The sequence below is a fragment of the Pleuronectes platessa genome, chromosome 3 (genome assembly GCF_947347685.1).
Source record: "Pleuronectes platessa chromosome 3, fPlePla1.1, whole genome shotgun sequence".
In the NCBI taxonomy this organism is placed as follows: domain Eukaryota; kingdom Metazoa; phylum Chordata; class Actinopteri; order Pleuronectiformes; family Pleuronectidae; genus Pleuronectes; species Pleuronectes platessa.
Window position 1 is genome coordinate 19,692,889 of NC_070628.1, and position 23,057 is coordinate 19,715,945.

The following is a 23,057-nucleotide window of genomic DNA, read 5'->3' on the forward strand; positions in this document are numbered from 1 at the left end:
TTGGAAATAAGCACATTAAGAGGATAGACAAATTATCGTGTGTGTGTCCGTGTCATTCTATGCTGCTTTGCCTTACTTAAAAGTTACATTTATATTTTAGATATTGGATGATTTAACATGCATTAGAAACCTATTGTTAGAGAATAAACCAGGAGTTCACAACCTTATCTTCTGACGCCTTTCAAGAATCACAGTCTGCTGCTGCTTTTGGTTTCCATGTGATGTCTTGAGGCTGCCCCCTGCTGGCTGCTGGGTTCCTCTGCACTCCAGCTGTTGTCCTGAATGAGCTTTGCTAATGGAAGAATACTGCATAGTCACAAGCATGCGTTGAGAGCACAGCATCCTGGTTTAAATGTTACTATCAACACATCCTCTTGGTACTCTGTGTGCAACAAGCATTCTGTGTCAGGGTGAAAATGTTTTACACTGCATACAGTACAAGCGACACAAAAGTTTTGTACTGACAGGAGAAAACTTCCTTCAAAGTCGTACACAACACAATATGGATGATGAGTACACAGTTGTAGCGATGGTAGATACTTGTGTATTCAAAACAAATGAGCTGTTAAAAGACCTACCTCGTACATAACTAACCGTCAAGTAGATAAACTACAGGGCTATTAGAAGAATGTAGATATTGGAAGAAGAGAATTTCCTTCTCAAACAGAGAAACTGTCTCTGTTTACACCTTAATACTAATATAGCACTAAAAGCCAAAGCAAAGAAACAAATCAGTTCAACATGCATCAGTAGACATTAAATTATCTGAAATAGTTTTAATAAAACATACACAAAAAATGTATAAAATCAAAGTATTCACAAAAGATGCTTCTGCGCCATATCAGCAAACAGCTCCAGAAGGTTTTGAGGTACGACCAGATACTCTGAAGGTATTTGGACCCCTTAAGAATGTTTGTATTAAACTATGAAATGGTCTCAATCTCCTTATTCGCCTTCCCTCACGGTTTCTCCTCCCTCTCCATCTCTCCCTCTAACTCTCTCAGCAGCAAAATGACAGGCTGGAGGTGGGATCACATCTGATACCATGCAACGATCCAGCCAGAACAGCAATCCAAGTCGCAAACAGAACCTGTCCCATTGCGAGTTGACTGGCATATGCGGTTCCACTCGACGCCGCTGGATGCACAAAAAGAGAAAAACAAACCTAAACAACAACAACCTCAGAACAGTTCCACATAGCAGCATGATGCATACAAAGAGAAGTATAAAAACCTCCTCATTTTGGCAGCATAGTAGGGACATTTGCTGATGTCACCATCCGTGGCTCCGTGGACAGGCAAGCCAGCATCTAAAACATCCTCCTGGATGGCTCCCTGTTATTATCAGGTGTACAATTCAGAAAGCACTGCAAAGTAGAGGAGGAGAAGAAAGAACAATATAGAGGTAAGAATCACCCCGATTGTGGACATCATTAATGTTTATTTTTGTCGACATGGCATGATATGCTATCAGTACAGCTGATTTTGGACTCTTTTTAGATTTATTTTATTATATATTTTTATATTTTTTTTATAGCTTATAATTTGATCTGCCTGTGTGTGCATCTGTATACAGTCCAAACTTTCTTGGGGATGCATGACAGATGTTGGGGGGCGCTGCATAAAGACTATTACACGGACAGTCCTCCACAGCTCCTACTTTAATCACATGACTCCGGCTCTGAGCCTGCAGGTACCAGTGGGTGAAGGAAGAGGGAGGTCACGTGACTCTCGCGGACTCGTTGGCTTGACAACCGCTGTGATCCTCGGCCGGTGCTAAAGGTGCGTCACTAAATGTTGTTCTGTGTTGTGTTACCCGCGGAGTTTGTTGATTTAACGTGGTCGGACACGAGGGAGAGGACACGCCGCAGTGTGCGGAGAGAGGTGGCGACTCCATCTGACCGCGGAAAGGTGCCGTCGCTTTAGCACGGCCGACGTAGCTAACCCCGGGTTAGCTCTCGCTTGCTAACCCCTGCTAGCCCTCAGCCGGATGAGTTGGATCGAAAAGGTTCGCGATGGTAGATTCGCTCATTAGAGAAGTGACGCTGATTGAGACCTGAACACAATGAGAACGTGAACATGCGACACACTGCAACAGCTGCATTTCACATGTTGCAACAGAATGAGCCAACTTCTATTTCCCCTCAGGAGGATCTGGTATTATCAGTGGTGGCTGTTATTGATATCGCCCGACTGCTAATCCATAGTTTAATATAATTTCTTCTGTATCACTGAAACTCCAGTGTTATCGCTCTGCGTGTAAATATGTTCCTCACAAGGCTTGTGGCACAGTTTATTTATTGTGAACGATTCCTGCGTCACATTTCACCTTTTATGATGAGCTGAGAAAACACCTATTCTTTATTACTGGGGTCAAGCCAGCCGACACTCGCATCTCTGTGGTCAAATCAGCCGACACATAAATTATACTGCACTCATAGACTGACACTTATGGTAAACGCATCCACCGAGCTTCAACTTATTGAGCAAAGTGTTTTTATAGAACTTTGAAGTATCCTGAAATGATCCATTCCACAGTGAAAATGTTGGACTTTACTTTGAAAAATCTCCAAATCTATACATTACATTTTTTAATATTCAGAATGTAGGTAGTCAGAGAGGTCCTGACACAGGCATATCAGTCTCTCTCTGGAATAATGGATCAAAGTGTTACTTTGAAATATCAAGAAATTAGCTGCTTGAAGCTAAAAATGTGTGATTTTATTTTTGTAAAATTGATAGTCAAAATGTTATTCATAAAAATGACACTTGAGACGATACATCTTGTGAATATAATCCATCCATTTCCTTTTCAATTATGCATTTTGTTTATGCTCCATGTCAACATTTGTTTTTTTGAAAAAACGATTTGGATGCGTTTACCATAAATGTCAGTATATGTGCGCAGTAGAATTTCTGTGTCGGCTGATTTGACCAGTTATTTATTGGCAGCAGCTATTTTCTTTCTGATCCCACAGCGTCATCGTTTTGAATCTTGGGCTTCTCTTTCTTTCTGGGTTTTGCATTTGTATTCATTAATCTGTGCTGAATTCAATTTAGTTAAATGAAGTAAACTAATATATTTACCTTTCAGCAGGCACGTTGGAGACACAATGCCAGAAGTCAAGTCAATATTCAGAGAAGTTCTGCCTAAACAAGGTTTGTGCTGAAGCCATTAGCTTTTTTGGCAGCAGGGGTTTTCAAACAAAAGGCTGTTTGTGGAGACTGATACAACATGGGAACTGTTCAGGAATCTGTAAAAGCTTGCAAAATCAGTCAGTAGGTGCTCTGTGCTGTGTGCTCCCCCTCTGCAGCACAGCATCATTGACTTTGTTGCAATATAAAGCTGGATAATAATGGATTTCTAGAGTACTGGCTTTTAATGTGAACAGGCTGTTCAGAGGCAGAGCAGCTGAGGTCTAAACTGTCCACATGTTTAATCCAGGGAGACTGACCCCCAGTGCAACATACATGTTAAAACTGGCATGTGATGGGCCACAACTTAGAGCCTCCAAATATAAAATGCATACAGATTTTTATATAAAACTAGTCGCACATACTAATGAATATCAGTGCCCTAAACATGTCTGATTTGTTTTTCATCAAGATCCATCTGATAAATAAATAAAAATTGGGAAAAACATCTTATCTCGCACTGTTAAAATTTACCAAAATATGATGGGTTCTTTCCTGAACCGTACCACATCTTTCCACCAAGTTTTGTGTTAGTCTGTCCTGTAGTTTTTGTGTAATCCTGCTAACTAGATGACAAAAAACCTGAAAACATCCCCTCCTTGGCAGAAGTAAAAAATACACTACACCTCAGTTTCCTTATTTATCTTCACATTTAAATCTAGATTAGTTGCAGTAATGTGAGAATTGAGGTTGAGGTTAAGGGATTCTTCTCTCTTTACATCCACAGGGCAGCTTTCCATGGAAGACGTCCCTACCATGGTTCTCTGCAAGCCAAAGCTGCTCCCACTCAAATCCGTCACCCTGGAGAAACTGGAGAAGATGCAGATGGAGGCTCAAGAGGCCGTCAAACAGCAGGAGCTGTCGATGAAGGAGCAGCCACAGTAGATTTCTATGGAGGACTTGCCACAGCATGAAGTGGCCAGACTGGTAGAACATTCCTTTAGATGGGAGGCCCAGTGTTTTCAAGCACTAATAGATTAAGTATTTTTATGGACAGTGACATGCAACATGAAGACGTTGATGTTTGGAGCTGAGCGGTGAAGTGGTGAGAGTAGTCAACGTAAGCCTCATCACTACACACCTCTTCTTAGTGTTCATGATTTAATGCATGTTATCAATAATCATTACGTTTATTGCAGGCCAGTTAAATTCAATATGGTGGTCTTAGAACCTTTAGCATGAATGTGGGGTAGAATGAATGTGTTAGAGGCAAGAATTTAGTTCCAACATGTGGTTGGTTGTGTGTGTTGATATTGTGACATTCACAAAAGCAGGCTGGGATTATTTAATAGTGGTTTAATGAACAAACAAGAAGCAATACATTTCACAAACCAGTATTCCTGATATATAAAAATAAACATTCTCAACACCATTTTGTGTGGTTCCCCGTCTGGTATTTGTTTTTTGTTAAGTCTTAAACCTTCAGAAATGATATCGTTGTGTGATATCAAAGGGTATAAAGACGAAAAAGAGACGAGCAAAGCATAGAAAGAGCAGCTAGTTAGGGAGCCAGTATTTTACTGAACTCGCAACCTTTATTTCTGTTTTCAAACCCCTTTGTAAAGCTCTTGACACGAAGCAGTCATATCTGTACAAACACTGCGTTCTAGAAAACACAGAAGGAGTGGCAGTGAAATCAAGAAAATACTGTACAAAACAACATGGAACCATGGACACTGAGAGGTGTGGCACTTCAAAAGTTAGCTTATTTAAATGTCTATATTTAAAAACATTGGAGAAAGTCATCTTCAGTCTTAATCGGAAAGTGCAGATTTTTTTTAGCCTACCTCAGTTTCAAAAATGTAGATTCTTTTGAATGTTAGAAGGAGAAATATTGTACCCAACTATCTTGAAAAATACAAGAGTAAAAAAGTAGCTTCTTCGTCTTGTGGCACATACAGTAAAAAGGCGCCTCAGTAGGTTTCAAGTTTGACGACGCCACCGTCCCCCTCGCTGACGAATCTCTTCCGGCCTCTGAACGAGAGACACAATGAAGATCTTCCTTCAGAGGTCAAATGAAGGTGCATGTCTGAGAAAGCCAGGGTACTTACCGACAGGGACAGAGATCTCTTAACTTTACATCAATGACCCCCATACTGAGGCTCATATCCACAAATTGCTCCAGTATGAAGTAGGCACGAGGGACATCAATGTTGATTTCAGCAATGTCCATGTAAATTCTTTCATAGCCCTGTGAAAGACCAAAACAAATGGATAAGAAACAATCTCAAAGACAAACAAATAAACTGGTTCCTGGTGAAATAATACCATGCTGTGAAACATTTTGAACACCAGGTGGCAGCATACCCTTCTCATTTGGTCCACAGTGATGATGGAGGAAGCGGAGAGTGACTTCAGGAGCTGCAGAACCATTTTGGAAGTCTTCTCTCCTTTGGACTCCAGAACCAGCAATACAGCCTGAGGGAAGAGGCAGGAATATGTACAGCCTTGTATTAGCACCAACAACTTTCTATAGTAGCTACAGCAACCCAGACCACAGCCGATTCCTCTACAGATTTCCACATACACAATATTGCACAAGAGGGTTTAATGAACTACAATATGGTGATGGATTGGCTTGAAAATCTTTAGCAATGTTTGTTATTTCTCAGGTTGAAAAACGGTACTTTTTCTTTACACCTGTAGTGCATCACAGTATTTACCTCATACACAAACTCATGGTGGAAATGTGGAACCTCCAGATCTCTCAGGCACCTCTCAGCCTCTGTACGGTCTCCAGACAGAACGTACTCCTTCAGCAGCAGGTTCATCTGGAAGAGGAGAGATTCAATGACCATTATTAACCTGTGGCGTTTCATTTTCTCATAGCTACAAAAGAGTTTTAGTCAACAAACATCTTTGGGAATTGTTGGGGGAGAAACAACAGACGGATTTTACTATTACCAACAGAGGACATCACTATTATCATTATTAGGAGGAGTCTAATCTAAAATAAACCATTCACCTCTTTGATGAGCTGTGTGACAGGTCTCTGGCCCCCACCTGACCCCCACTGGTTGTCGATGCGAAGCCCATCCATACTCATCTTCAGCAGCACGGCTGCCCGGTCCAGTGCCGCCCTGAGAGATACAAACAAAACAGGCATGATTTGGGGGGTTTAGGTTGTCACACTGCAACACTAACTTTTATTTATTTTGTTTACATGCATGTTCAGTTAAGATTCTCCTGCTGTTTCACACCTTCCTCACTGAAGTCTCAAAAAGTATATATATATTTTTTTTAAATAGTAAAAACAATCATGTACTGGTTTCATCTCACTCAGACTTTTACTACATTTTTACTATGATTGACGTCTTTGTTGTGGATATTGTTCCTCATCACACATAAAACTACTGATTGTTTTGAAAAAGATTTGAACTTGACTGTATATATATATATATATATATATATATATATATATATATATATATATTTATTTATATAGTAAGCTTCCACTTCCACATTACTGACTGAATCCCCTCTTATCATGAGCAGCGATTCTAATCTATTGAACCCACACCCTGACATAAACTTGGAGCATGACAAAGGAAGTTACTTTTTTTTTTTTTAAAGTTCATGATAGAACACAAGACAGGAAACTCTAATCACAAACAGCAGGGCTTTGCTTACAGTCACATACCTTGAGTATTCACAGTCAACTTTGCCCTTGTAACCTTCAATGTAGCCCTTGGACAATATTTGGTCGCTAACAGCACGAGCAATAAACCGACCCACCAACTGGAAGAGAAACACAAGAGAGGAAAACATTTAAAACAAACAAATTACACAGCACCACATTGTGCTGAGCAGTTGGATGGACACTCCATTCACCGGTGTTCTCATAAGACCTGTGGTCCTGTCCACTGACATCAGACGTTTAACATTTAATCTAAACTAATTTAAAATTAAACATTACTTTAAAAATGTTTAATTTTAGGACAGAAAACTTAAGAGTTACAAAACTCTTTCAGTTTGAAAAAACCAGAGGCCATGAAACTACTGACCCGACAGGCCGTGGCCTCAGGGGCACGTGCATGAGTTTGTTTACAGTAGTTTGAGAGAAACTAAAGAGCTGGCTTTGCTCTTCTGAACTCCACAAAGCCTGCGCTCATCACCGAACATAGCCTCTGCACAGACAACAAGCAGCTCCATGTCATCTCTGGCTCTGGCTAGACTGTCAGGCATATGAGGAGAAAGAGAGCAGAGAGAGAGAGTGTGTGTGTGTGTGTGTGTGTGTGTGTGTTTATGTGTCTGGGAAACAGAGAGTGAAAGGGTAAAGCCAAGTAGGTGGGGGGAGGGCAGAGTCATAATGCCCCTTTATCTGTGGAACAGAAATGACCAGTGAGACAGTGAAAGGAGGGGGGGGTGTGTATGTGTGTGTGATGACCAATAACCCTTTGAGCTTCCTTTGCTGAGCTTGCATTTTGTGAGAACAGGCAGACAATGGCCAGAGATCTCATGTCTGTACAGACTGAAAATGGAAGAGCTCAAACACATACACACACACAGTTGTCTATCTATAGTTGTGAGGACACTCATCGGTATAATGCCTTCCCTAGCCCCTTACTCTAACCTTAACCATCACAACTAAATGCCTAACCCAGCCCAGTTCTATCCCTAAAACCAAGTCTTAGCCCTCGAACAGCTCTTGGAATTTGTAAGGACCAGTGAAAATGTCCTCACAATTATGGTATTGTACCAAACTTGGGCCTCACGTCTACACACACACACAACAAACCACAGCGTTGTTCCCCAGACTGTGTAGAAAACTCAAACACCACAAACAGAAACTACACTTTCAGCTGAAGAGTCTTTTGGTTCTGCAGATCAGTTTGTCTACACGTTCTAGATGGGAGCAAAGACAGGTTCATTTCAATCTCCAGAGTTTTCACTAGGCGGCTTGTAGCAAAAACTCCAGAGTTATCTGGAGTTCTGAAAGCAGCTTGTGATTTAAGGTCATTTTAAAATCTTTATTGATAACTTTAACACCCTTTTATTCATTAAGCTGGACACTGAGCTACAGGTGCACACACACACACACTCTCTCTCTCTCATCTCCACTCACATGTGGGGCTCCGGGTGTGTCCAGGACCAAGTCGGGCAGCTCTCGGAGAAGTTTGTCGAAGGAGTTTTCCACGTCGCCGCGTGACAGGACTGGTCCACATAAGTCGGCCAGCAGCCTGGAGGTGAGCTCCCGTTGGCTGGCTTTGGCTTCCAGGGCCAGCGTCACGGCCAATGAGGGCACCTCACTGCACATGGGCCCCAGGTTCAGTTCTGCAAGTAGCTCCTGGACATGGAGAGAAGCATCACATGTAACAGGTTCATGCAGGTGTACCATCTTTTTATTATCGTTACTTTTTACAGCTGTTCATTGCGACACATAAGCACATCCACCGTCAGGCAAGATGTCGGGACACTTACAGCCACTTCTTTTGTGTCCCCATGTTCAAAGTACTCCTGCACTATGGGGGCGACAGTCTTCTCAAAGTCCCTCTCTTGCAGTGGAGGGACCACGGTCTCATACACACAGTTTTCCTGTCAAAACACAAATCACAATTAGTCTCCCATACGACATTAATATGACATTTTTCTAATTTTATCCACTGCATAGACAAATAATAGAAACTATGTAGAATAGGGTCAAATTTATTTACAGTACATGTTATCATCTGCACAACATAGAAGGTCCTTAACGTGTCACATAAGCTCCACTGCATTTTACACGTGATTATTTGACACGGGTGTTGTTACCTGAGCTTCGTCATAATTGGGGTCTTTCACATCCACCTGCTCCAGCTGATAAACTTCTCCGGATCGGCCCCAGACACCTTTTCCTCCAGCCCCACCTGCGGCAGCGACAATGTTAGATGTGATATCTGACAGCATTACAAGCCCTTGTGTAAAATAAATAAAGCTGTGTCCTTTTGAAAAGATTCACTGGCCCACATATCTTGGATATCTGAAACCCGAGTTGTCTTGTTTGAAAAAGCAAAACAGAAACATGAGTTTGTTTGTTCACAATTCCTGGTTGCTAGAGAAGGAGAGTGAATAATAAGACTTGTGCGGTCAGAGTGAAAGCATTCCGAATGAGAAGCGGGGGCGTTGATGTTGAGTGTTTCCCAGCATGATTTCATGTACTTAACAGAAAGATTGTACCGGTCTCATTAAATGTTTTTATTACTTATAACTCACAGATTGAAAAAAGCTATGAATTTATTTATTTATTTCAAATCTATGACCAGAACACCTCTGTGGTGCATCTCCATTGTGGAGAGATAATAGACTCAAGATGATCATAGATGTGTTAATGATCAACTAGTGAAACGGATCATTTACAATCACATTTAGTTTTGAATCGATGGGGTCGGACCATAAATCTGGATCATCCTGGCTGTGTGCCCCTCGTGTTGTGTGTGTCAGGTGAACTGTGTGCACACAAAATATTTTCTCAGTGTGATTATGGGAAATATGTGCCTGATAAACTCTTGAGTGAATCAACGAACACAAAGTAAGACTAATTAATTAGAAATAATCCAACAACAATTCTGATTTCCTATTTTCAAATGGATTTTTTTTTAAGCTATGTGTTAGAATCAGAAAGGTCTTGCCCAGTGGTCAAAACAGTTAAAATAGTGTTACTAATGTTCCATGGATCATTATCCTTGGGTGATGTTTACCATCTCTCATGTTCAATTTTTACCCAGAGGACGAAAAACATACACACATAATCCCTGTATTTGGGGAGGTGACACCTCAGTGGTGCATGTTATACAAACAAACATCTGCTGGCTCTGAGGCAAAGCCCCAACAGATTGCAGACAGTTTAAGAAGCCCAATTCCAAAAGCAGCTTGTGCAACATGCTCTAAACCCCCATTAGTCCCACTTAGTATGTCACATTTATCGTGCCACTATATTTAGTGCAGCCCACATCGGTTGTGGTAACCACCCGTCCTACTTCTGCAAATCTTCTGTAGTTGTCTTTCAAAAACTGCCATGCATGGAGGACAGCACGCAGCTAGTGTTACACAGGGCACCACTGACGGTGCAGTTTTGTTATGTAACCAGAACAAAAACAGACACAGGCACGGGGCCAGGAGAAAACACACTAGCTCCAGTTTTACTGCCCATGAGAAGAGCAAAGTGAACATAGTGTACTGCAGCCTGCGAGGACATGTGTACTCTTCCACCACTGAAGCAAGATATGCAGTGAGATGTTACATTCTGATCCACTTGTGCATTTCTGGTGTGAATTCATGTTGTGTGCAACAGACAGTCGGGAGCAGGAGGACGGCAGATTACAGGATCCATCTTAAGGCTTGAAATGGGATAGGGAATCACAGTAAGCCATTATGCAACATTTTCAGCTGAATGCCTGATGCTATACACTAACAAATGTATTACACAAGCTCATGTAACTTCAGCAGACAACAAATCCAATCCAAACACATAACTGGACCTCCGGGAACAATTACTCTACCTTACATTAAGAACTGCCTATGTGTATCTGTTGGTACTTGTTTTAACAACTAACATCGTATATATTGATAAAATATCACTTACACAATCAACTTCTGTTCCACACTTTCACTTTTTATTTTACCTCTCATGGAAATTTCCACAAAAGCCTGGCCGAGCAAATGGCAAGAAAAAAAAATCTGTGGCTCTATAAATGGATGCGAGCTGCTCCAGATCACACAGACATTTGTTTACAAGGTAATGGGTTTATGGCTCAGAGATGGAAAACCACCAGATGAAGACAACTGTGGGTCCCACACGTTTCCCCTTTGAACCCCCCCCCGGCAATGACCAGCAAGAAAAACGTTACCCTTTGAGAAGCCAGGGAAACTGAACCATTTGATGTATGTGGTGTCATATTGGTGCACGATCGTACCTTTCTTTGGCAGGCCTCTGCCCTTTCCCAGTCTGGATTTCCTGTCCAGCAGCTTGCTCTTGGGGCTGGTGGGAGCCGCAGAGGATCCCCAGACCACGTCCCCATTGTCGCTGAGGGAGTCTCCTCGTCCAGAGTCCCTGGAGGAGTTCTTCCTCAGCCTCCGCTTGGCCTTCGCCTTGAGCCGGGCCTCCTGGATGCTGTTGCTTGACGACAGCAGCCAGTTGCCGTTGATCTCACCACTGCCGTTTTTGCTGGAGACAGCCGGCCTGCCGTTGTCTTCGTCACCGGATAAAAATGAGTCACTCAGGTCGCCGGGCTCTGTTGGATTACAAGCACACACACAACAAAATGGCAGAAAGTTAATGTTTGCATGTGTTAAATCGACAAACAGTGTATGAGCAGCTCTTGGTGCATTCATGCTTGTGTGGGGGGGCCACGTTCAATTTCTGTCTGCAGTCACTGAGGCAGGATGATCAGCAGAACGAAATCAAGGCTGTGTGCACGATCACTAAACCCACAGGAAGTAATGAACCACATCCGCGTAAAAAAACAGTCCCGGTGCCTCACATCACATTTAGCTGATGGAGCATTTGAATCTCTGTATCTGTCGCTGTCACACACACACACTCACGCGCGCGCACACACACACACACACACCCCCACACACAATCTCTTACTCACCTACGGGGTTGGCGTTCAGCCAGGCCTCACAGTCAGCTGCCATGTTGGTGCAGAAGGAAATAAGAGTTTGCAGAAACACAAAGAGAGAGAAACCTGCGCGGTGGAAGAGGAGACGGGACAGCAATGATCAGACATGCGTTAATAACAACAAGTCCAGACACGCTGCGACGCAACACGCTCCCCATCCCCCCTCTCCTCCATTCATTCACAAGTCACACTGTTGACAAACAATGGCTGACGCTGCGTTAGCTCGAATGCTCAGTGTCAAGAGAAGGAAGGAGCTGCGTCACAAGGCCAAACTCCTCGATTTAACCGTGACAACACGAGTCACGATCATGTGCACGAACAGAACCCGCACTTTACACGTAGTTTGTCTCCATCACACACTCGGTAGCTACACAACGCGTCATTGAAAGAGGAATAAAACTACACACAAGCGTCAACAACTGTCAGACTACGTCGATTAAATCTGTCAACTGTGTATCAACACGGTGAGAATATGGTCGTGTGTGGATGAAAAGAGTCGTAGTGAGATTCACTGACCGTCTGTAGCGCCCGAGCTGCGACCACCGACCCACTCTGGTGTTGTTTGATCGACCCAGCAACTCGCACACGCAGCTCAGTGTTTTTCTTTTCTGATTGGCTGGAGGGGGCGTAGGTTTTTAAAACCACGAGCCAATGACAACGTCACACGGGATTTTCCTTCTGGTATTTTCTGTGTTGACTGTGAGCGGCTGCCCCCTGTCTTTACTACTGCAGAACTGCACTCATTATTATGGGAGATTACTGCAGCTATAACATGGTTGTTCACTGATAACAGTAACAACAACAACAATAATATCAGTATTCATAATAATAATAACAATAATAATCAGTATAGTTTAATAAAGAGATGGTAGTTTATGTCAGTATAGTTATGTTTAGTTTATTATTAGACGTAATGCTTAAATACTACTTTTAATATAACAACAGAAATAAACAACAACAATCATAATAATAATAATACAGATAATAATATAGATAATAGTGTGGTCAATGTTCAAATTCAGTTCAGTCAGTATAGTTGAATAAAGAAATGGTAGATTATAGCAGTATGTTTATTAACAATTATTATTATTATATTACAGCCAGAATGCAAATATCATTATTATATGCTAGTAAACATTAACAACTATTGAGAATCATGTATCTTCATTAAACTGTGCAATACCTATCATGTTCCATCTGTGCAATTATATTCATACACAGAGTATTCAAGGGTGTTTTATATTATATTTGGATACCATATTACATTATTTAGGCCCGAGCACTGACAGGCACTGACAGACAGTGAGGCCCTATTGAAATTGTATTATTATTATTATTCAGGAAAATTAATTGGCTTTTTGAAGGCTTTAACATGCTCAAATTCTTACCAAATTTGCAGAACGTTAGAAAGTGGGAAAAATTCCCTTTTCCTTTTTTTTTTATTAATTAAAAAAAACTAAAATTATTTACCTCCTGCGCAGAAGCCATGTTATTTTGTTATTTTGTTAATTTTATTTAATACCTTTTTTTTCTATATTTTATATTTATTTAGGTTTGTAAATTGACATAGTGTAAGATATTGTGCAATGAGTATGTGGTTGAAGTCCTGCCAATTTTAGGGGTTATGTATTTTCCATTCAAACAAAAACATCCAAACTAAGTTATAGATTCATTTACATGTAAATTGTTTTTTATTTTGCCTCAACACTTGGGGGCGCTCTTTTATAACAGTCCCAGAATAAGTCAAAAGTCCCAAGTGAAATAAGCCTGTGTAGAAAATGGAGGGTGTTTTGTGCAATGTCATGGGGGGTGTTCATGACCATATAACCATTAAACCACTTTCATACACACTAAGTTTGATATGAATACAAAGTCACAATGCTAGAAATAAAGAAATACCTCTTGAAACCAGTTCCAGGCTCTATGGTGTGAATTTACACCCCGTTGAAATATTGATGAGGCACCTGAAACATTTGAAACATTTATTGAAGTTGCTTTCCTCATCAAAAAAAGTCACATGAAAAATCATATGAAAACACCATCAACACGGATGTCACAGGATTATTGTTCACAGTATACAAAAACAGAGTCTGGCTTGATAATAACTGACACAAAGGACTGTGACATGAAACATTGCATGTTTAACTCTGATAAATTAAACACATGGTCCAGCTTAAGGTCTCCAGTATTTAAGGCACTATCGCGTTGGCCGGTATGACTGCGATTGTTTAATGAATTAAATCCAACATTTAACCTTAAGAGAATAAAGATCTTTGCTATGTTACTTTATTCTTAGTTGAAATTATTTACATTTTTACCTGACAGAGAATGCAGCACACAAAAAGGCACAGGATGAGAATAGTAAGAAAAACTGCAAGAGCATTTTAAGCCCCAGATATAAATTAAAATGAAAATCTTGTATAACGTGCAACACACTGAAATACAACAAACCTGAGAATCTGCCTCAGCTTTTAAACTGAGTGAAAAACGTTCAATGAAGATCATTTCATTTTAGAGCTGTAAGTTTGTCATTGTTACAAAGACAATGTACAGACCAATCAAAATCTCATTAGAATTCAACCACATTGAAATGGAGTAATATGAGCCCATACTAAATAAATCTGTCTTCTTCTTAATCACATTGTTGCAAATACATTTCAATTCCAAAAAGAACAAATCAATTCACTCAAAACCCAATAAAATAAACTGTAATAAAATTGTAAACCCCAAAAAACAAACAAAAACCAACAACCCAAAAAAATATACATTACATTTTAGGTACGTACAAAATTGATAGCATCCATAGCTGGGATTGTTAATGCAATCATCCCTCTCAGCAACATACCGAAAACCAGTGCAACTGTCCACATTCTCTATTTTCATTGTATCACATTATCTGTGCTGTAGCTGGTCAGCGCCAGGCACCGGCAGCTCACACACACACACATACGAAAATCTTTACTCCGCTGTTCGCTGTACAAGAGGTGAGAGGTCAAGCTGATGTCACTTTGCAGCCGTGGGTCCAGAAAGTGCGTCCGACAGACTCTCCACTGCCAGCTGCGATAGATATTTCTGTGGAAGAGAGAAAAGTAAAAATCTACAATCCAAAATACGTTGAAATATTTATAACATGACATATGTAACAAAAACAGGAAATAAGACATATTAAAAGTGTTATACATATCCAAATAAATTTCAAAAAGATTTTCAACAAATACAATTGTGAAGGGATGAATTAAAGTTCAATTTGTGCATTGCTTTATGCATAAGATTCAATATCAACAATTACAGCTTCGTCCAAATATCAGCATTAGTCTGAAAAACAACCCACGTCTACCAGCCAGAGTCTGACTGTTGTTATTTTTTTTGCATCGCATGTTGAGAAATAGTAAATTATTTGTTAAAAATAAAGCATTAAATCATTTTTGATCTTAAAACTATATATGTATGTAAAGCAGTAAATATGGCCGTAAGAGTGACTAGAGTAAAACTGTAAAACAACAGGACAGATACAGACGCGGAGGCTTTGACAGACAGAACAACTGGTAAAAACTAAAACTGTTTTCTTCTTGGAATGTAATCCATCAAATGTGAGGGAATCACTGCTCCTCTGCTTTGCCTCAGCTGTGCTGTCGGGAAGAGAAATGCAGGACGGCCTGCTGCTGAACGCCTGATGTTCAGAAACCTAATACAGTCACAGGCACGGAATGATTCCGTACTGTGTTCGCCCATATGACTGTGTTTCGTTTTGTTGTCGTTTTTTTATGTTTTACTGCACTTTGAGATGCATTTTACATATAAAGGTGATATATAAATAAATATTACTGCTCTTATTATTATTACTGCTCTATAAAATGTCTGGGGGAGGAACAAGATGATGTTTTTAAATTGTTTTGTCCAACCAACAACAATACACAGCATGGAAGACATTGCATTTAAAGCCATGGGCATTTGTTAAATTTCCAAATTTACAGTAATTATAACTGATGACGTTAATTCTCAAAATTAATATCATACAAATAAAACTCAAAATATTCTGAAAATTGAGTCGCCAACAATCAAACTAGCTATTTTCACAATATTGTTGATTTTGCCAAATTGAATAATAACAGTTGAGTGTATGAGAGTATAGAGTGTTATTTGTACAGAATAATTTCTTCTCAAATATATTGGTTATTATTCTTTACTTCAGAAGCTGAAGTAAATTAGCCGATGCCTTGGATTTTAAACAGAAAACTAAACAGAAATAAACTCAAATAATAATAATATAATAACATATAAACTATTTTCAGAGCCGATATAAAAAAATTCTCAGGCACAATAAACATATACACCTGAACACCGTTGTACGATTCTAAACTAAACAATCTTCAGTAAGCTATTACAAATCTATTTCAAATTAAATTGATATCAAATGAAAATGCAGAAACCGACAGAAATTTGAGATTAGATTTGACATTTCAATCTACACATATATATTAGAATAAGTATTTGCGTACTGCAAACACTGTATTTAATAAAAATAACTCAAATTCATCCCAAAAATAGGACACATATTTGTAGAGAGACTGAAAGAAAAACCTGCAGGTGTTAAACGTGCTGCGTCTGAAACACACATAACTCATCGACCCACAAACAGGTGGTGTAATCTCTTAAATCTTGCTACCAGAACACACTGACTGTTGACCAGCGGAGCTTACAGTACAGACCAGTGCACAGACGGATAGATCTGAACTTTGACACTAAATTCGCTGGTTTAAAACCAGTGACATCAAATACACACAGAGCGCATATCCATTCTTCAGACACAGCATTACTGAGGGTTGGTTCATATTTGCTCATATAACTCTGAGAGGAAGGACTGAAGTCGAGGTTAGTGTTGTATCCCCGTGCAGTGTGTACCTGGAGGTTCTTGTAGTGCACGGTGCTGCGGCAGTGGCTCGTCTTTGCATTCTCCTCACTGGTATAGAACAATCCACACAGTTTGCAGTAGAAGCCCGTTCTTGGTACAATGAACTCTACTCCTGTGCGACAGCGAACACAACGGTTAGAATTTATTTCAAGAAATCAGATGAGGATTCTCACGAATGGTCTGTTCAACAAATAATACACCGGCCAATATTGGAATCTGTGACTTCGAAATTTTTTGTTTAAACCAAATCCAAGTTTGTAATGCAAAAGCAAGTATTTTAATTTATTCTTTATTCTTTTTTCCCTCATTCACTAATATAGTTTGTCCTTCCTATTTATATAAATTACAACCTGTCTCTACCACTGGTCAGAAGAATAATGTAACCTCTTTACACAAACACAACATTGGGGCAATGTCACTGATTTGGGTCTTCTCTTCTCTTCTCGGATCATATCTTTTCTTATACTAATGTATCTTTTCATATCTTATCTTATCATATATTGTTTCTTATCGTACTTTATGACAATCTTAAGTGATAATACAAATTAAAAAAAATCGACAGCAACCAGATGACCCTTCAGTGTTTTATGTATCTCAGCAACAGTGTCGATTGGCCACAGTTCAATCTGGACACACACACTCACTCTTGGGACATGATACAACAGAAATAGCCACACAGCTCATGGCACACCCAGCTCTGGAGTCTGTGCTGTGGTCTATTGTTGCCACACTGCATCAGAGCTTATGTAAGTCTCTGTGCAGCCGGCCCAGCACAGACAGGCCATGTGTCATTCCAGCACCAATGATAATATATACTCGTCCCTCTGGGGTTCGTTTCACAACCTGCTCACAGAAATAGGTCAGCAAGTGGCCAAGCAATGTCAAAGTCAATTAGAGTGCTAATGCAGCAGGTTGTCAGTGCACCCATTAATGGTGCACATGATAACACTGGACTAAGACCACAGCCTCAAGACTCCATGAACTTCCTGGTCCTTGATTAAATATAGAGCGCTTCGCTGAAACGAATCCAGCAAAAGAGACATGATTCAATTTTTAAAATTATTTCTCCTGCAATTATCTGTTTCATGTAAGATGATATTAGCTGACAAAATAAGAACCATTATAACTGTGCTTTAACATCCTTACAGATATAAAATCATACATCATGTATGATTTGATCCTTTCTCTCACTCATTCATCATGCTAATAAAATGTGTTAGACTGACCTAGAGGGATGCTGTGTTCACTGACAGCTTTGTCTTGCTCAGGAGTCGGTGAACAGGCCTCAATCTCTGTGAAAGACACATCAATCATAATTATAACCTTAGAAATGTTACGTACCTTTACCTGACAATATAATATGTGGAGCAAAATTACAAGCACACCATAAATAGCGGCAGAAAAAACATTGTCATCAGTTTGCTATAGTTATCCATGTAAGTGGTGTATACACAATGTTATATAGCTCTATCAACCGCTAGTGTCCATAGTGCTGTAGGGTTTAGGGCTGCAAACAAAATAAACATTACCACTTTGCTCAACAGATATAGAAAAAGGAATCCCATTTTACAAAGTAGAGTTCAAGTGGAATTCCCATCGAAAGAGCCACCAGTGGTGTGTCAACACGTCTGGAGCTAAGATATGTTTTATCAGCATCGACTCCGACCTCAGTCTGTGCGTCTCTCTCCTCAGAGCCTGCTGTCTATCAACAGCAAAGCCCCCGAGGAGGAGCAGAGAGACAGGGGCTGAACAGACTGTCTGCAGCTGGACTGACGTCACGTTGTGATGTCACAGACATCGTCCATTCACTGAAACGCTATGAGCGAGGTCAAGTGATGGGAAGTGTGCAGGACATTTGACTTGTTTAAAATCGGCATACAAGAGGAAAAACATGGATTTGAAGCCATTCAAGCTTCACTTAGCCATTAGCTCCTGAGACATTGTGAACTGCTTCGTTTGACATAATAGAAGTATGAGACAAACACTGACTGACATAAAAAAAACTGCTTTCTGAAAGATGCTTGTGCAATGGACGATCCTGAGAGGAAATCAATATATTTTATATGACTATTTAACTTGTCATATGGACAGTACCTTTTTTCAGAATGCCATCCTTGAGTTGTGCCCCGTTGGTGATTGTTTCCATCACCTGTTCTACTTCCTGAGTCTTGCTGTCCTCTAGTACTGTAACATGATTTTCCATTGGCTCTTCTAAAGGCTCACTGTTGGTTTCTTTATCCTCTGAATGCGTCTCCTCCGGTGCGACCTTGAACTCCTCTCTGGGGAAGTCACTCAGGTTAGTGACTGACAGTTCAGCAGCCATTTGACTGAGTTTCTCTTCTTCAGGAGCGACTTCAGCTACAACACTCTCTAGTTTCTCAGTAACAGGTGTGTCTGCCTGGTCTACAGCATCATCAGACTTTTCCTGGTTGGACTTCTTGTTCGTCTCCTGCACCACCAAGGAAGTGGTAGGAGCTGGCTGTGACATGTACTGCATTACTGCATCTTCCTGCACTGTCTCTTTGGGGCAGGATGCATATTCTTCCAACTCAGGAAGATCTGGTTCAATAATGGAATCGTCTTCTCCTCCCACTTCATCAACAGTGACCAGTTCCTCCATGTTCTTAGGATACCAACACTCCTCATCAGTGTCAGCTCCACTTTCCCACTCCTTCTTCTGGGAAAATGAACCAAGAGAAGAGCCGTTAAGAAGGTTAAGAGATCTTATCTGTGAGGTTTAATAAAGATGTGAAGGTTTGAATGTGTCGTACAGATCTAAACGCTCACTCACAGTGTCTTTGTCTTTACTAGATTCCACAGCAGCCTCTTTTGGTTTACTGCTTTGCTGAGGTGAAACAGATTTTTCTTTCAGCTGACGATCCTGATAGAAGAATTGACTTAGTTATTAGAAGAGTGTGTCACATTAGGCAGTGTCACATATATAATTTATTTACCAAAGGTACTCACAGTGTTTTCCGTAGTATTTTCTCTCTCGTGTTTGTCTGCAGTGTGCCTCCTACTTGTCTTTTTGCTGTGGCCCCTGCCGGGGGAGCTATGCCTCTTTTCTTGCTCCTCGCTCATCTCAAACTCAGAATGCCTTGACCTGCTGTGGTAGTCACCACAATCCCTCCTCTTTGACTTTGTGTCGTGCCTTTGGTACGGAGCTCTGGTCGGCTTGTCAGACTTGTATATCTGTTCTTTCATGTAGAAGTCGTCTTCCATGTTCCTGTAAGAGTTGAAGGCCCCGCCTTGAGGGCTGCCTCGTGGGTGCCAGTCTCTGTTGCCCCTCATCCCTTCACCTCCTCCGCCACCTCCTCCTCGCTCATCTGCAGATCTGGAGCTCATATGATCCATGGGTTTCTGGTAGGCCTTCCGACGGTCTGCCGTGCGTCCATTAGACCTATCGTCATCCACGCTTCCGCCATTCCTCCATGGGTCATCCCTTTCCCTTTCGTCCTCACCCCTCCTTATGTGTGATGACCATTCCCAAGAGCCCCGGCTGGGCCCAAGGCCATTGCCGCTTCTCTCTGGACCCCTGCCTGCTGCCCCCTGAGGGCTGGGGGCTGAGCTACAAGATGTAAAACTGGGGCTGTGGGACTGAGGACTCAGAGAGCGGCTGATCGGGCTGCGGGAGCGCGGTCTCTCTGGCATGTACCTGCAGGAAGATGAAAGGTAGATTACATAGTGGAATTGGAAATCCCACTGATTCAACACAAATAGTGACTTGGGTCATTTTCACTGAACTGGATTTAAATTTTTCTTTCCTCTTAATGATTTTAAGAATGCAGCTACAGAAAAACAAACAATTTGAGACTGAAAAGTGAATAGAAGTTCGCTTACTGCTCAATTTCTTGAATCTCACCCCTTTCCCTCTGAGAGGTGATATCATGGATGATCGTCTGAACATCTTTACCTGGTTTCTAAATAGAAAACAACTATTAAGTTATCAGCTAAAACAGCGCCACTAAAACAATAACCTGCTGTTCCTGTTGAGCATTACCTTGAGCTGAAGCTCCTTGTACCTCTTTGACATTCGTATGAGAAGCTTCTGATCATTAATCGAAGCTGGGGTAAGTTGGTAGTACTGAACCATGGCCTGAGCTGCTTCAATATACGCCATCTCCAGAAACGCCTGATGGAAGAACAGTTATTTGCTGTAAATAAATAATTCCCGCCTGACACATATATGGTCTCTCTTGCAATGCACACAACATATGGATGAAAACCACAGGGTATCATATCCCCAATAACAAGACCCTGTAACCTATACTATAATTTTAGTGGGAATGCCTTAAATGTGATAGGGCTGGTTTTAATGGTGTAGTTCAGTGCTGATGAATGGACCACAGAGCCTGACTGGTAGTAAAACCGCCAGCAATTTATGACAAAGTACATGATACCTCATAACAGTCACAGCTGAAAAAGTTGTAGATAGTCGTTAAAATACATGTTGATAATTCACACGTTCTATCCAAGGGAAAATATTCACAGGATCAGATAACATCAGGATGAAAATTATGTCTTGATGTAATCGAATTGATCCTTACAAACTGATCTAAGTTTTATACAGCTAACATGATTTAAACCTGCTGTAACTTATTTTATTTGGTTACTAGGAGGCAGCAGAAACAAGTCGTGAAGAGCGTTGACATTAAACAGCTGTAGCAAAAATGTTAGCAAATCTCCCCAGGAATCTGGCTCTAATAACAAGTGACTTGTTTTAACATTTGATAGATAAATATCGTAGCTATAGTTAAATCATCAATTTATAAATGCATGTTTATGGGTCGGATTTTAAATGCTGCCATTGCTTGTCAAAACCCTCTGACTTCTTGTGGAAAGCCTGGCAAGCGTTCTGGCCAACTGTTGATTATGCGTGTGTCCAAAGGAAGGAGATGGCGGTGACCTTTGACCTTACATTTAGCTTATTTGAATGCTTGGTGTTTCAGCTGAGTACCAGACACCTCACATGTACTGTAAAACATTTATAATGTGATAACAAGGGAGAACATTTCAAAATGTCTCTAGAATGTATTGACAAACAACAATGTTATTTTAGAATAGTGGACTAGATGAATATATTTGAGGGTCTTTTATTGTACCTGATGGGTGGAGCGCATCAGGATGTAGTTGGTGACTTTGCCAAATGGTATCCCGAGGTTGATGACATCATTCTCTGTGCAGCTGCCTTCAGGGAGGTTGCAGATGTGGACAACTCGCCCTACGGTGTCTTTTCTGGGTGGAAATGGCTGCAAGAAAATAAGTACAAACTTTGAGTAACCATGAAAATTGCAGGATTTATAACATGTATATATTTATAAACACATAAAACCGCTGTGCTGCTCTGTACAATCACTACAACTGTTATCCAAGAAGAAATCTAGTTGGAATGGGGACCTACCACAGGGTCACCTTTTCTCTATGTACATGGGTAAAGATATACCATGTAACTACAAAAGCTGTGGAGTTATTGACACAACTGTAATTATGTTAAGATAGGTGTAACCCTGACGGACAACAACAAATATAATACCAACAGTTTCTAGATGATCTTTTGACATCAGTTTAGCACATCACAGTGAAACACCCTGCAGGCACAGGAAACTAGTCTGTCTAACATCAGTGTAACACTATCAGACAGGATGCCATGTCACTTTCCCTCCTTGATACAACCCACATCATTGCATCTATTAATAATCCCCTCACTGAGTTGCAGCAGTGATAATGAAAGTCATCTTGTTGGATTTAGAGACTTGTCAGATGACTGGCCCCAGACGTTTCACACATTTGAGACAAGTCCTCCCGGGCTGCCATGTACAGAGAGACCTGCTGCATTGCTCAACAATCCATCTTTCTCCCCCCTTTTTTACTCTAAAGACAAATTAATACACAGGTCAAATTTAAGATAATCTGTTGTTTTAACTTGAAAATACAAGTGTATTATAACACAGATATATGTACAGAGAAAAATGTTGGTGAAGCTTACATGCAGGCACCAAAAATCTTGAAGAACAAGCCGAAAAACATCTCAGTATTTCACTATAGGGCAGGCAACAGATAATTAATGTCTAAATAAGAATTGTTCCTCTCATCCTAATGCCAGGGAAACAATGGCAGCTCCAACACTAAATATAAAACATCTTAATTCCTGCAGAATTAGTTTACCACCTGTGAAAAATCTATCTGGTCAGCGATAATAAAGGATGCATGAGGTCACACATTCCCTGACAGCACTTTTATTGTGATGATGAGTTAAATTAGCAACTTCTAATGCTTTCATCTTTCTCATTAGCCTCCCGGAAACTTTGCCTACAGCATGAACCACCCTTAAAAATACACCATCTGTCTATC

General features: G+C 40.7%; 2 protein-coding genes across 2 annotated transcripts in view; both read right to left on the bottom strand.

Annotated features, from left to right (window-relative positions):
• Nucleotides 1–4,475: 4,475 nt before the first annotated feature.
• pdcd4b (programmed cell death 4b) lies at nt 4,476–12,420 on the bottom strand. Its single transcript, XM_053419078.1, has 12 exons — nt 12,311–12,420; nt 11,768–11,860; nt 11,087–11,404; nt 8,946–9,040; nt 8,616–8,729; nt 8,260–8,481; nt 6,835–6,932; nt 6,160–6,274; nt 5,858–5,965; nt 5,502–5,612; nt 5,246–5,385; nt 4,476–5,168 (listed from the first exon to the last, which is right to left on the bottom strand). Exons 2-12 carry the CDS (start codon nt 11,808–11,810, stop codon nt 5,108–5,110), a joined length of 1,425 nt encoding a protein of 474 aa, XP_053275053.1. The 5' UTR covers nt 11,811–11,860; nt 12,311–12,420; the 3' UTR covers nt 4,476–5,107.
• A 1,378-nt stretch (nt 12,421–13,798) lies between these two features.
• rbm20 (RNA binding motif protein 20) overlaps nt 13,799–23,057 on the bottom strand; it is a 45,532-nt gene continuing 36,273 nt past the window's right edge. The window contains exons 6-14 of the mRNA XM_053419114.1: nt 21,809–21,955; nt 20,707–20,838; nt 20,547–20,626; nt 19,674–20,361; nt 19,498–19,587; nt 18,801–19,383; nt 17,933–17,998; nt 16,697–16,818; nt 13,799–14,866 (exon numbers count right to left, since the gene is read on the bottom strand). Of these exons, the coding sequence (XP_053275089.1) occupies nt 14,798–14,866; nt 16,697–16,818; nt 17,933–17,998; nt 18,801–19,383; nt 19,498–19,587; nt 19,674–20,361; nt 20,547–20,626; nt 20,707–20,838; nt 21,809–21,955 (1,977 nt within the window). The 3' untranslated portion in view covers nt 13,799–14,797. The remainder of the gene's footprint in view (nt 14,867–16,696; nt 16,819–17,932; nt 17,999–18,800; nt 19,384–19,497; nt 19,588–19,673; nt 20,362–20,546; nt 20,627–20,706; nt 20,839–21,808; nt 21,956–23,057) is intronic.

Excerpts from the sequence above, each read along its gene's own strand:
- pdcd4b (XM_053419078.1), bottom strand. The coding sequence starts at position 11,810 with ATGGCAGCTGACTGTGAGGCCTGGCTGAACGCCAACCCCGTAG. Across the intron at positions 8,482-8,615 it reads GGGACACAAAAGAAGTGGCT|GAGCTACTTGCAGAACTGAA; the intron begins GTAAGTGTCCCG and ends CTCCATGTCCAG. Across the intron at positions 5,386-5,501 it reads CTGTGGACCAAATGAGAAGG|GGCTATGAAAGAATTTACAT; the intron begins GTATGCTGCCAC and ends GGTCTTTCACAG.